General features: G+C 38.0%; 2 protein-coding genes across 2 annotated transcripts; one reads left to right on the top strand and one right to left on the bottom strand.

Moving 5' to 3' along the window:
* Nucleotides 1-399: 399 nt before the first annotated feature.
* LOC127791427 (uncharacterized) lies at nt 400-6203 on the bottom strand. Its single transcript, XM_052321305.1, has 6 exons — nt 5952-6203; nt 2047-2122; nt 1918-1974; nt 1095-1142; nt 949-1005; nt 400-858 (listed from the first exon to the last, which is right to left on the bottom strand). Exons 1-6 carry the CDS (start codon nt 6146-6148, stop codon nt 766-768), a joined length of 528 nt encoding a protein of 175 aa, XP_052177265.1. The 5' UTR covers nt 6149-6203; the 3' UTR covers nt 400-765.
* Nucleotides 6204-9408: 3205 nt separating this feature from the next.
* On the top strand, nt 9409-12627 carry LOC127797742 (uncharacterized). The gene is made up of 2 exons (XM_052330883.1): nt 9409-9575; nt 12036-12627. The coding sequence occupies exon 2, from the start codon at nt 12042-12044 to the stop codon at nt 12384-12386; it is 345 nt and encodes a 114-aa protein (XP_052186843.1). The 5' UTR covers nt 9409-9575; nt 12036-12041; the 3' UTR covers nt 12387-12627.
* The last annotated feature ends 1077 nt before the right edge of the window (nt 12628-13704 follow it).

Here is a 13704-nt window from a genome sequence, read left to right as displayed (position 1 = left end):
GCTAGATATATTATTGTTGTTATTTTTTAGAACTAAGACCCTAGCTCCTCCCGTTTCCTTTATTTATAAGAATGTATTTCTTTAAAAAATGGTGTATATAAATATATATATATTCATTATTTTGTTGACAAAATAAATATAGAATAGTAGGTAAGGTACAAATAACTAGTGATTGAACCAACCAAAGCTAAGGTTGTTTCGATTGGCGGCCCCTGTATATTCATTTTTTTTTTTACAGAAAAAAAAAAAAAAAACAAAAGCATTTTTTTTCCCTAGGATTTTCCTTTTTGACTTTCTCCTTGAGCCAAGTGAGTAGCTACCATAGCAATTCCCCGCAATTAACCCTTACTTTTACCATACATGCCCGTGGTAGATGATGCCCCACAAATCAACACGCCATTAATTCAAACATTTTCACCAAACTGGTGACCAAATAAAATCTTTGCTTCTCAAGGCCTGAATCTCATGTCTCGTCCAAATAGTAGATATTAATCACACCAAAAAAATAAAAAAAATAAAAGTCACTATCCCATAGACGACGACAAAGTCATCCCCATGAAAGATAGCTTTGGTTTCATTAAATACATTCTGACCAGACTTCCCTAGACTTGTGAGCCTCTAAATACCATGGAACCCCACCCCACCCCCCAATGAAGCAAATCAGCAAAGGATCTTCGGATCTTCGACTTGAACTGTGCACACTCCACCAACGATTCCTTCCCCTTAAAAATTGTATTAACTTCAACCTTTTAACTCCATCAATAATCAATCGTAACTGGCATTCAAGAATTTCAGCAATTCACTTCTTTTATTTTCAGCCAACTTGTCCTCCTTTGATTTCTCAAGTTTCAACAGAATCTACCAAACATAAAATATGATGAAAGGTGAATATCAACCCCAGAGACAGCTCACGTCTATGGCCAACTCATGGACCAAATTAGCGCATACCTTCTTGCCAGAGACGGCACTGCGGCGAACACCATCTTCTTTGTCACGCCCCAGAAACTGCATATGGTAAAACAATCAAGTTATGCAAGAGAACTGGATGTGTTCAGAATTTGAAAGTTTCCATCAGTCCTACTGCAGTAGAAAACCTTTGAAAGCTGAACAGGGCTGCTACTTCTCTCATCCTGCTGCTTCTTCTATATATGTCTCCGTTGCCAGGGCAATCCCAAGCCAAAAACATCATCCAAGCAAGTCAACATGTCACAGGCCCCAGCTCCAATTTCGAAGAGCCATTCCATTGGAAGGCAGAAAGAATTATAAGCACCTCATAATACATGGAAGACAATATATGCAGGCTACTAAATGCTTTACATGGAACCGCAAAGAATCAAACCAAAAACTAAGGATTACAAACAAAACAAAACAAAAATGCCATTAGAAAGATGACCATAAAAAATTAACAATAGTTAAATAGATATTTTACTCGTTGAAACTCTCAAATTTCAGGTAAACCTAGTCTAGAAGTTCCTTTGGAAATCATCATCCAGTACAACAAAGCAAATTGTATGCAAGCTTAACCCAAAACTCCAACACCAATTATTTAACACAGATGTAAGAGAAAAAGATTTGATCCTTTCATATAACTACATACTTTTTGTTGTTCTGCATATAACTAAATACTTTTTACAAGATTAAGGAGTCTGAAACTAATGGCTTCTCATACTGTGATTCTGAATGAAATTACTGGTCTTTTCTGATCAAATATTACAGTATTATTTAGACATTCATGTTTCACCACAACAACAAACCAGCTAAGCTAGACACATGTCAAATTATGTTAATAAAAAAAATCATTTTGAAATTTCAACAGAGCAGAATTGATTTTACAGTTCAAACCACTCTAATTTAAACAGTTTATACAAGGTATAAATCTATGTATACAAGAAAGCTATGCAGTGATCAGTGGCCTACCTCTTTTACTTTATGCTTATGACGTTTGTGCCTATGACTCTTTCCCTTGTCCTTGTCCTAAAACGAATGGCAGTAAATAACATAATTGGAAGAAAAAAATAACAAGTGACAGAATTTCTGAACAACCACCTTTCTTGGCCTATCATTCTGTTTGTGTCTCTTTGAATGACTAGAAGCTTCATGGTCACTGTCAGAAGAACTGTCACTGCCACACAAATTCACAATGACTACAAATGTCAGTAAACAAATAAATCATATTCACTCCTATGCTGGATAATGGAAAATTGCTATATCTACTGCCTTATTTCTACAAATGAATGGCTCAACTTCTCTCGAGGGTGGTCCGGCAATGTGAGATACAGATGCAAACACAACAATAACTGCTGCAATCTCCTAAATTCAAACTTAATACAGAATAATGCAGAACATGACCAAAAGCATTATGCAATGAGCAAGGTTTTAAAAGAAATTGGCCAAAAACTATTGCACAATGGCCACATAATGACTAAAATATGTCCTAAACCTGTTGCACAAATGTTAAATTCTTACTTATGACAATAGAAAGCATTAACCATTTAAGGGAAAAAGGAAAACTCCCATAGCACACATAAAATGGGTAAAAGAAAATACTACATACATTATGTCACATGTGTATGACAAACAAAACCCTCCAAAAACAATTTTAAAAAGCATTTGTCAGTACATCGGTGAAAGTGTGAATCAAATGAGAGAGATACCCCGAAGAATGTGGCTATGCAAAAATGGTGGGTGTGGACAAAAAATATTATGAGCCACTTGAAGGAAAAAATTCATAGCACAACTTTCTGCTACCATTATTCTATGTTTTGTACACCCAAACCACACCACTACTAAACCTTCGTGGTTAGAATAACTCTCACCTTAATATTGTAATATTGTGCAAGAATTTGAGACAAATTAGCTTTTACCATTCAGGAATGCAGTAAATTAGAACGATAGATAATACGAGTGAACTCCTCTAAGAATATTATCTACCTATTATGACCGAAAAACCAAAGGAACAAACCCCCAAGAATACTAAACAACCATGTTTCAAAAGAAAATTGCATTTCAACATCTCATTTTTTTTTTCATATTGTTCATGCATTCTCACTTTCATATTTGAAACACACAACATTTTCAACTTTCCAAAATCAAGTTTGCAGCAAAAAAAAAAAAAGGGTTCAATTTCATTGTCTAATAGTAAAATGCTATGAAATTAATTGAAACAGAGTCAACAGTAGTCCTTTGTTTGTGGCATTCATCTATCAAGGATATCCAACATGCCATGGGAACCTATGGTACACAACAACAATCCCAAACCTTAATCCCACTAGGTGGTGTTGGCTATCCTATGGTTCACTTTGAACAGAGAAAACTTTACGATTGTTCACAACATGAGGTGGACACAATGGAAAAATCTTGGGCATAAATTTAGAAAAAAAAAAAATAGAGACAGAAAGTAAAATACATGTCAATACAAGATAATATTAAAAAGTTGCTTAGTTGAAAAAGCTTTAGGCACAACACACCCACTTCCACCAGACTGGAAATAAAGCAAAAGATCAAGGATTATGAGCAAAGTGAGCGAGTCATCTAGATAATATCTAGCAATCTTTTGAAGAAAAGATGCACACTAAGAGCAACTCCAAGGCGGAGTGCCATCCGGGTGCCAACCCCATAACTGCCGAAATGGCACCCAGATTAAAAATTCTCCACTCCAACGGGGGTGGCAAATAGGGTTGCAAAATGGCAACAGTCTTCTTGCGGTGTCATTTTTCCAACCTCTGGAGAGAAAAAGGGAAAGGTGTCATTTCTAACAGTAAAATCCAACGGCTATATTACTTGAAATAGGGATTTTTAAGCGAGGCAAGCGATGGAGTGAGAGAGGCAGCGATCGACTAGCAAGCGACGGAGGGGTGAGCCGGCGAGGTCGAGGTCGAGGTCGAGGTGGCGACGCTGGCAAGCGACGAAGCGAGAGAGTTGAGAGAGGCAGCAAGCGAGAGCAAGGCGAGAGATTGAGGGAAGAGCAGGCGAGGGCAAGCCGTGAGCAATGACCGACTAAGGGCGGGGGGGGGGGAGCCGGCGAGGGGAAGGAAAATACTGAGAGAGAGAGAGAGAGAGAGAGAGGGGGGCACATAAGGGAAAGAGGAAGGAGGCAGGGGTATATATATAATTGATTTCAATTTAAAGTAAATGCTTTTATTTTAGTTAATTGTTAGAATTTAAATATTTTTATTTTAGTTTTTGTAATTTAATTTGAATTTTCTAGTTTGATTTAATAAAAAATATTAAAATATTAAAGTGGCACTCCTATTTTAGCACCTGTGATTGGAGCAAATTTATAATTCAGGGATGCATATTACTGTTCAGTGTTGTTAAAGGTGCACCTAGACGCAAGGCCCCTCAAGGCGCAGCCATCTCACCTTGCCATGTCCAGGCAAGGCGAGATCCAGCCAGGCGCGTCTAGGCCTTTCAGGCGCACATCCATCAAGCGCACATGCCCAGTTGAAAAATCAGCATGTTTTATTTTTTAAACATTTCTGTTAAAACTTAAAGAGAGAAACTAATAAAATACAATATTGAAAAGTCAACAAAACTCAAAAATATGATGCTCCAACTCATCTGATTTCTAGAAGGCCAAGAGACTACACCTCCAAGGCTCCAAAACTCTCTTACACAGCACTCGTTTCTCTCACGCAACACAGTAACTTCAACTCCTCAAGTTCATCTCCAATTCTCCAGTTCTGATTGAGGTGCTTCTGCTTCTCCAGGCCAAGGTAACATATCGACAATCCTTGCTTCTTCTTCTTCTTACGCTGCTGGCAGCTGCTAGCCTGCTTCTTCTTCGACAATCCTTGTTGCTTCTTCTTCTTCTTCTTATTACGCGGCTACTTCTTAATCTTACGTTGCTGCTATCCTCCTCCTTCTTCTTACGTTGCTGCTATCCTCCTGCTCCTTCTTCTTCTTCTCCTGCTTCTTACCCTGCTGATACTGCTAGCCTGCTTCTTTTCCTTCTTCTTCTTCTTTCTTACATTGTTGCTACTTCTTCTTCTTCTTCTTCTTCTTCTTACACTGCTGCTACTGCTAGCCGCCTGCTTCTTCTTCTTCTTCTTCTTCTTCTTCTTCTCTTCCTTTGCTTCTTCTTTCTTACGCTGCTGCTACTTCTTCTTCAATTATTTTTTTTTTTTAATTTTTATTTGTTGATGCCTGTTGCTGCTGCTTCTTCTTTTTCGTTTTTCTTTTAACATTTTTTGGCATAATTTAGCCTTAGTCTTTACAAATTTTCAAGTATACTCATATAGAACTACAGCATTTAGAAATAGAATAGAAGTTTTAATCCTTAATCGGATTTAATTTGCTGAAACTTATAGGTATGTCATGAAGTTATTTTTATGTTGTGATTTATTTAATATGTGTTGAATTCTTGAATTTTTTGATAACATAAATGTTGATATGTGATTAGGATCTATTTTATGACTTATTATTCAATTAAGAAGTATATTTTTCTTTCTTCTTAGTCAGCATGCGCCTTACACCTGCCAGGCGCGCACCTCGCCTTGCGCCTTGCTCCTTAGGCTCCAAGACCCTTTGCGCCTTAGTGTGCCTTGGGCCTTTAACAACACTGTTACTGTTCAAAGTTGCAAATTGATGATTTAGCACCCAAAAATGGCATTCCCCCTTGGTATTGCTCTAATAACAATCTATCGATGATATTTCCTTCAACATTTCATCCGACCAAGTTCGTGAGAATATCGCATGACTACAGCTTCAAAAATTTCTTTATATACGCATTTCTAAATAATTGGATCAGATCGCAAGGTTAACCCTCAAGATGCATAAACCTCGTCACTAGACATAAAACAAGCTTAAAAATTACGTATCTCCCCCAAAAGAGGGAACAAAACCGGCATATGAAACCCTAGATTCAAATAAACACGAACGACAAATCTTACGCAATAACATAATGAAGTACTAAGATCAAAGTTCAAAGATAAAGAGAAAATAAGAAAAACCTGTAATCGAAAGAGGATGAAGAAGAGTCGCTGTCGGAAGAATGATGCCTGCGATAACGCTTCGAGTGAGACCGGCTCGTCTTGCGGTCCTTCGCAGTGTCTCTCTCTCTGTCTCTGTCCCGGTGGCGGTGGTGGCGCCGGCGACGGTTGCGGCGATCTCTATCAGACGAGGACGTAGAGGAAGATGAGGCCGCCATGGAAAGGGAAGAGAGTACGGATCCCACACGGGTTCAGATGCTTGCGTGCGTGCCATAGCGTCCGATTGTGTTATATATGGCCCCCTCAGGGCCGGCCCCTATAGTAAGGCTCATGAGTCGGTTGTCTCAGGGCCCTAAATTTTGTCATCTTTGGGGCCCATAAATTTTTTCCAAGCCCACCCCCAACCACTCCTTCGGCAAACCCTTCTACCTTCTACAAACTCTACTCCCTCTGGCTCTCGCTCGTTGCCTCGCAGCTTGCCCTCACTCGCCACCTCGCCCTCACCTCTCACCTGCTTAATCTCTCGCGGCTCGCTCTCACCTCTTGATCGGTAGCTGGGGAGGTCACATCTATGGCTATTAGCTCTGGGTCTCTAACTCTGGCTCTCTAACTCTGGCTCTCGCTGGGTGACTAGGTCGCTCGCCTCTCTGCATTTCCATTGGGACACTTTGGTTCAATTTTTTGAGGTTTGATTCAATCTTTGGTGTTGTGTTTTGTTCGGGTTCAAATTCAATAGCAGTGACAAAAATTGAAGTTCAATCTTTGGTGTTGTGTTCCTATTCTTGACAGGTAGGCACTGACCACTGACCACTGGCCAGTGGGCATCCCTTCATACTCTAGAGAGTAAGAGACTAAAGGTTAGTTAATTTATTTGATCATGTTATTTAATGTGTATTTTTATTTTGTTTTGGCTAATTTAACACCTATAATAATGAGTTTAGAAATTGTGACTTTAGATTTTTTACTAATTGTTATTTGACTATTTCATTTAGTTATGGATTGTCCTAGTTGAATTGTGTTAATTGTGATTAAATATTTGAATTTTCTATGTTAAAATTGTTAACTTTTTAGTTTTAAATTTTGATATGATATAAATATATAGATTTTTAAATTTTATTATAAAAGAATTGATATGTGTATTTTCAAGACCACATGATTGTGGGCTGAGAGCAGCCCAGCAAATCAGCCTAATCATTCGAAGCTTGGTCAGCCTAGGTTCGAAGCCAGCCAGGCGAGCTCGCTTAAACCAAATCCAGCTTGCAGAATGGCGTGAACAACAAGCTATGTCTTCGACTCTTCACAAGGTTGCTAAGCTCGCATAATGCGGTAGGTAGGGGTGAGCAATCGGTTATAACCGAACCGAATAGGCCAAAAATTGTGAACCGAACCGAACAGAACCAAAAGCAATAATTGAACCGAACCGACCGACTAACCTCAACAAACCGAAACCGAATTAACCGAAATCTAAACCGTGCTACCCAAACCGAACCAAATACCCGAACTGAAACACAAAATAAGCAAGAAAACAACCTTGCTGTTGCTGCCGGCCACCTAGCTGGCCGGCGATTCCGATGATCAGAACTGATCATCGGATTCCCCTAACCACGATGACCCACATAAACAAAAATTAAAAGCATCTAATGGTTGGATTTTAGTAGATCTAAGTTTCAAAGTTTCAATGTAAAAGAGAAGTAGTCAGAAAACTTACCGAAAAATCATCGGCGTCGTCTTCGTCTTCGCCTTCGGCCTTCATCTTCTTTTTTGCCATCGATGACGGCGACGGATGGTGGAGGGAGAGAGAAGAGATGAAGACGAAGAGCCTTTCGGCCAGTGCTGATCTATGAAATAATGAAGAGTCTTCGTCTTGGTCTTTGCCATCGCAAGATTTGTGGGCGACAGGTGCTGATCTACGAAGCATTGAAGAGGCAAGAGCCTTCGTCTTCACCATCGAAGAGCTTCCTATTCGTCTTCGCCATCGCCAGATCTGTGAAGACTCGAACTCGAAGAGAGTCTTCGTCTTCGCCATTGCCAGAACTCAAAGACTCGAACTCGAAGAGAGGCTTCATCTTCGCTAATCGCTATCGCCAGAACTCGAAGAGAAGAAAAGACGAGAGAGAGAGAGACACAGAGAGAGAGAAGAACGAAGAGAAGACCAAATGGGGTGTCGCGCCCGCGTGCGTGAAAGGGGGGGCGGTCAGTTCGGTTCGTGGGGGGGGGGGGCGGTTCGGTTCGCCTATTTGCTACATATACGGTTCGGTTCAGTTTTTAAGTATTTTTTTATCAAAATAACCGAACCGAACCGAATAACCGATTTTTTTTAAAAAAAATATAACCGAACCGAATCGTTTTTTATGAAAAATCGAATCGAACCGACTGAACTTTTCGCTTCGGTTAGTTCGGTTTAACCGAACTTTTGCTCACCCCTAGCGGTAGGTGTGAATTTATCAAAAATTCTCAATAGGCTAATTGGAGAGGAGTCATCTTTCTCGATTTTAAACAAATCAAACCCTACTAAAGCGGAATTCGTTCTTGATTAAAAGGAAGCAAAGAGGAAAATGTTATCAATATAATAATATCTTCTTATTTTAGAATCTTATCTCAATTGTAAACACCCAACGCTATAAATAGGGGTAAAAAATTATTGTATGAGACACAAAAAACAATAACATAATGTTACTCTGCTGGAATAACCAGAGAAACAGTCGTGGATTATGCATTGTTCAAACCGAACCACGTGAAAAACTCCCTCGCGTGCTTCCTCTTCTTTTTTTTTTCTTTGAAATTGTGTTTACCTTTTTAGTGCAGGCAAACAAACTGCGATTGACCGATTCTCAATGTTGACAAAATAAAATTTAAATATACAATATGATTCAGGGGGGCCATTTTTATATTTCAACTCAGGGCCCTCAAATCTAAGGTACGTCCATGTCTCCACCATTGTCGTCGACTTCTGCAAGTTGCGTGTTCTCTCTCTCACCTACTCAGATGTCTCCATTACTGTCGGCGTCTCCTCCACCTCATCTATTCTCTCTCTTTCTCTCTCTCAACTGCGTCTCCTTTACCTTACCCACCCACACTAAAGCAAGAACCTACCCCCCCAAAAATCCATCTTCCACTGTTATTGGTGACGTTGGATCCGATTGTATTTTTACTGTAAAAGTGGCATTGATCTACAAGGAAGTAAGTCTTTTAATTTTATTAGTAATTATTTTCAGCATAGATCTATGATATATATGAGTATACGCATGTGTCGGGTTTGGCGAAAAGTTTAAGTTTAGATCTATAGAAATTCGTCTGTTGAATCTTATTAATTTTTTAATATGTTGATCGATAAGAATAAAGATGCCGAGTGATTGCCTGTAATCGTTGAATATCACCGGGCACGGTGGCCAGTGACGACTGCCTGGGCGTTTACTGAGAGCATTTCTCAATTGGGCTTTAGCTGATTTACAATCCCAGCCCAACAGTTAAACTTCTTAAAAAGCCGGGCCCTAAGAGGGAGCCCAAATCCCTAAAATTGGCCCTGAAACGTCCACTTATTATACGCACCCCCAAGATCGTCCATTGTTCTGTCATACAGACTCTACACTTGCAGAACCAGCGTGCTTCGGAGTTCGAGTATCAAGTAGCGATTCACTTATTCAGGTTGTTTCTTCTCATTTATACATGGCTATACATACGAATTTGCTTGTTTATTGCTTTCCTGATAGCCTGCTTCTGGTTCTCGATGCATCTTGTCATTTCGAAACTGATATCTATCATATCTTTGAAGTGTTTTTTTTTATTCCATGCCAATTGTTTGTTTAAATGTCCGTGAGAAGAAGTAGAGAAAGAGAACATATTAACGTCTACAATATTGTATGGGTATAAAGGTGACGCCGTGGAAAGTATTTATTCGCAGCAAAACCAGTTTTTTTTCTCTAAATTATGTGTCCACATTATGTAGTTTTATTATTTTGAAGGGTTCCGAATGTAATTGTGACTCAAAAAGTTTATGGATTTAAAGCATGCCTCGAAGAACTGGGTATGCTGTTAGTAAAATTAATAGTAATGTAGAATAGGTGAACAAATAGTGAGTCCAAAATGAATGACTGGTCGCACAAGAGAGTGAAGCTGAATTTATATCCAACTTTTGTGGTAAACCATAAGGGTATATATATATATATATATATATATATCAGAAATTAGGGTTGTAAGCACAAAAAAAGTGGAGTTGGGCGGTCTTATATCGAGCAAGAACAAAAGATTTATGGCTATGTAGATGAAAGCTCTACTACTCTAAGAGCAACAGTAATAAACTGGGGTAAATTTTGTGTGATGAAGGTCAAAGGGTGACAAAGGAATGGATCACAGTTTTAAACTATCATTTAAAGGTTAACGGGTGTTACTAGTGCACAAGACTCCCCACTTTGCGGGGATAGTATTTGAAGGTGGAGTAAAAATTATCTACATGTTGGCCTGGAATTTCTAAGGATGCGAAAGATTGACACAAAAATGAGGAGACAAGGGGCAGGCAACTCTGTCATAGCTTTAAAAGGTTCAAGACTTCCTTTTTTCTGTTTTTATCTAAATTCAATTGAGAGGGTTTAACAATACTAACCTATTAGAACTTTATTCCCAATATTAATGCAAAGTTTTAGGCTTAGTACTTCATCTTTATTGCCTTGTAGGGCAGAATTAGGTAATTTAATCCACTATACTATAGGTCTTGAACTGTTCAAACCCATGCTTTGGAAGTTCTAACTTCTCATTACCTAACTCAGAAAACATAAGATCCAGCCTAACCAGTGAAACAAATATAGCTGATAAAATAAAAATCTCCAAGCAAAATAATAATAATAATCATAATAATAAAATTCAAATGCAGTAGTCTATTTTACTACAGCTAGAAATTCACTTATCAATTCTGCTGCTTCTTTTCCTCTCGAGTCTTTTACATCCCAAGCTGGTGGCGCGAAGGATTGCTACCAAACCTAGACAACATCCATGGATACTACTATTATAAAAGAAACTGGTTCTAATAAGAAGATTGCTTGTCTTCATCTTCTTCAAAATCACAAGACCCATTTGTATGACTAGTTTCTAGCTCAAGGCCAGTTTCCAATACCTCTTTGACATTGTGCTCTAGTCTCCTATCCCAGTTGTTTTCTTATGTCATTTTGGTTCAAAATTTTTGTTTCATGTCATTCATAATGAGGATGAAAATATAATTTCTGTTGCATACCACTTTGCTGTGGATAGCAAAAGCAGTTATGCTGAACGGGGTGCACTAAAAGAAAAAACCACATTTCCTCTTCTTCTGCAGAAGTTCCAATCACAAATGAACCAAATAATTGTGGTCTATTTGGTTTGAACTTGGCATCATCAAAACCAACACAAGTTTATGGTCACAACCCTCAGCAATTCATGGAAGTTAATAACTAGTTTTAAGATTTTTTCAGCATGCTTCTCATATGTTTAATGACTCTCCCGCAGTGTCTTTGTGCATGTTAGGACTGTGTAGTTCATAAGTGAAGTTAGCGTTAAGCACTATTGACTTTGCCATTTCTATGTGTACTTTAAGCTGCAAAACTGTTGTCTATATCATGTTTTACTTCCAATGCATTAGCTGGTTTGCTTTCATTTATTCTACTTTTAGTTTGTTGTGTGGTTGAGCTATTTAGATAGGATGCCAGATTTTTTTTGAGGTTGCCCCTGGATGCAGGATAAGAGAAGACAAGGAGACCTACAAATCTAAACTTGAAATTCATCAACTGAGGCTGAAATTTAGATCTGTTATTAATTTGGGTGCAGAGGCATGATATAATTGAGTAAATAGCCCTCCATTTAATCATGTTAGGCTCATCCTTGCAAGTCATGGTATCTGCAAGAGTTGAGTTTTTCATTTCACGAATTCACCTTTGCATTTGGGGAAACTTTGACGTACTGGACAAGGGTCATGAAAGCTGTTTAACTAGTGGGAAACTCCACTGGCAGCTTCCACATATTGCAACCAGAGGAACTTCATTAGTGAAGCTCTCCGTAAATCATACGGGATATCAGATATTAAAATCTGTATTCTACAATGAAGTTGTAACTAACTTGGTTTATTATTATTATTTGCAGAACAAAATGGTTATTCCTCCACCGGTCAGACCAGAAAGAATCACAAAGTTTCTTAAACCATATGTCTTGAAGATGCACTTCACAAACAAGTACGTGACGGCACAAGTAATCCACTCGCCAACTGCTACAGTCGCCTCTGCTGCAAGCTCACAGGAGAAGTCTCTGCGGTCGAGCATGGAAAATACCAGGGACGTTGCGGCTGCTTCCAAGATAGGGAAAATTCTTGGAGAGCGCCTGCTGGTTACGGGTGTCCCTGCTGTTTCTGTTTTTCTGAAGAGAGATCAGAAATATCATGGAAAGGTGAAAGCTGTGATCGATTCCTTGACCGAAGCAGGCATTAAACTGGTATAAACTAATTCAGATGAGTTTAATCGGTTAACTATTTTCCTCCTTTGGAACAATAGTTTAGCTCATGGATTTTCTGATTTATGGGAGGAAAATTCAAATGTGCTTATTATTATTATTCATCTTTGTTGATGCTCTGTGTGTGTGTGTGTGTGTGTGTGTGTGTTTCCTTTCTATGGTGTTGTTGAACAGATGGGCATGGAATATGAATATGAATTGAAGCCATGGCTTTTACATTATTGCTTAAGTTTGTGCTTCCAGGCCGCCTCTACTGGATTAAGAGCAAATGTAAAACAAGCGAATTTATTACATTTTTATCTGATTTCCAAATGCAGCTCTCAATATTTTTTTTTTTAATTCAACCTATAAAATAAAATAAAATAAATAAAAGCTACTCGATCGAACTTATGGTTTTCTGTTCTGTGTTTTTTGTGTTCATGTGTTTTAAAAAATCTAGAATATTTTACAATCTCTCTCTATATATATAGGATTTTGTTGGGTAAACATCATCCTGACTCTTGTGTATTAAGATTGTTGGGGGCGAATTTTAGTTTATTTTTAATATTATAAATTTTTATCTTGCTAATTCGAAATAATCAGACAAGATAAGTCCATAAACGGTCACAAATTATTGGGCTAGGGAAATTTAGTTATTTATTTGTTTATAAGTCAGTGAATTTTTATTTTACTATTTTTTAAAAATTATTTTGTGAAATGAACTTCTGAAAAATAATCTCATGAAGGAAGACGGTCAAACTATGTTTTTTTTTGTTGGAGTTTATCTAAAATTTTATATTAATAAATAGTGATGGAAAAATTAAAATAATTAGTATAATTAAACCAATCTAAGTACTTTAAAAAAAATCAGTTATGAAATAAACTTTTGTCAATATTACTCATTTTGATAATAAGAAGACTTATGAATCAGATAATATCGTGTTAATTGGTCCCATAAACTTTCACTTTCTTGGTTGGATCTATTTATCTACATGAAAAATAGGAATTCTTTTTAATCAAGAAATAATAGTAAATTTTGAATATATGATTAATTCCGTCTATCAGATCTTTTGCACATAAATTTGGAAAAATTCTCTCGATTCGTGTGATGATTTTGGGGGGAGAGGCAGACGGCGAGGGTTTGTGGTCAATCTTGTAATTTCTGCAAGTATGGAGTCCAATCTTATAGAGTGCTCATAAATGAATGATTTGATCCCCTTACGTGTCATGCTCAAGACAACATTGCCACGTGCCAACTCATCGTAAGCTCTAATACATCTGCAAATGAGTCTGTTGATCTTATCTTTACGTGCTACGTGGTTACCGA

Source organism: Diospyros lotus, chromosome 1 (genome assembly GCF_014633365.1).
Source record: "Diospyros lotus cultivar Yz01 chromosome 1, ASM1463336v1, whole genome shotgun sequence".
Lineage (NCBI taxonomy): Eukaryota > Viridiplantae > Streptophyta > Magnoliopsida > Ericales > Ebenaceae > Diospyros > Diospyros lotus.
The sequence above is the reverse complement of the archived record's forward strand: the minus strand, read 5'-3'. Positions and strand labels throughout refer to the sequence as shown.

Bases quoted from the DNA above. Each gene is read 5' to 3' on its own strand.
- LOC127791427 (XM_052321305.1), bottom strand. From the start codon at position 6,148: ATGGCGGCCTCATCTTCCTCTACGTCCTCGTCTGATAGAGATCGCCGC. The intron at 1,975-2,046 runs GTGGTTGTTCAG...CATTCGTTTTAG, and splicing joins AGAATGATAGGCCAAGAAAG to GACAAGGACAAGGGAAAGAG. The intron at 859-948 runs GTATGCGCTAAT...TATGTTTGGTAG, and splicing joins GTGCCGTCTCTGGCAAGAAG to ATTCTGTTGAAACTTGAGAA.
- LOC127797742 (XM_052330883.1), top strand. From the start codon at position 12,042: ATGGTTATTCCTCCACCGGTCAGACCAGAAAGAATCACAAAGTTTCTT.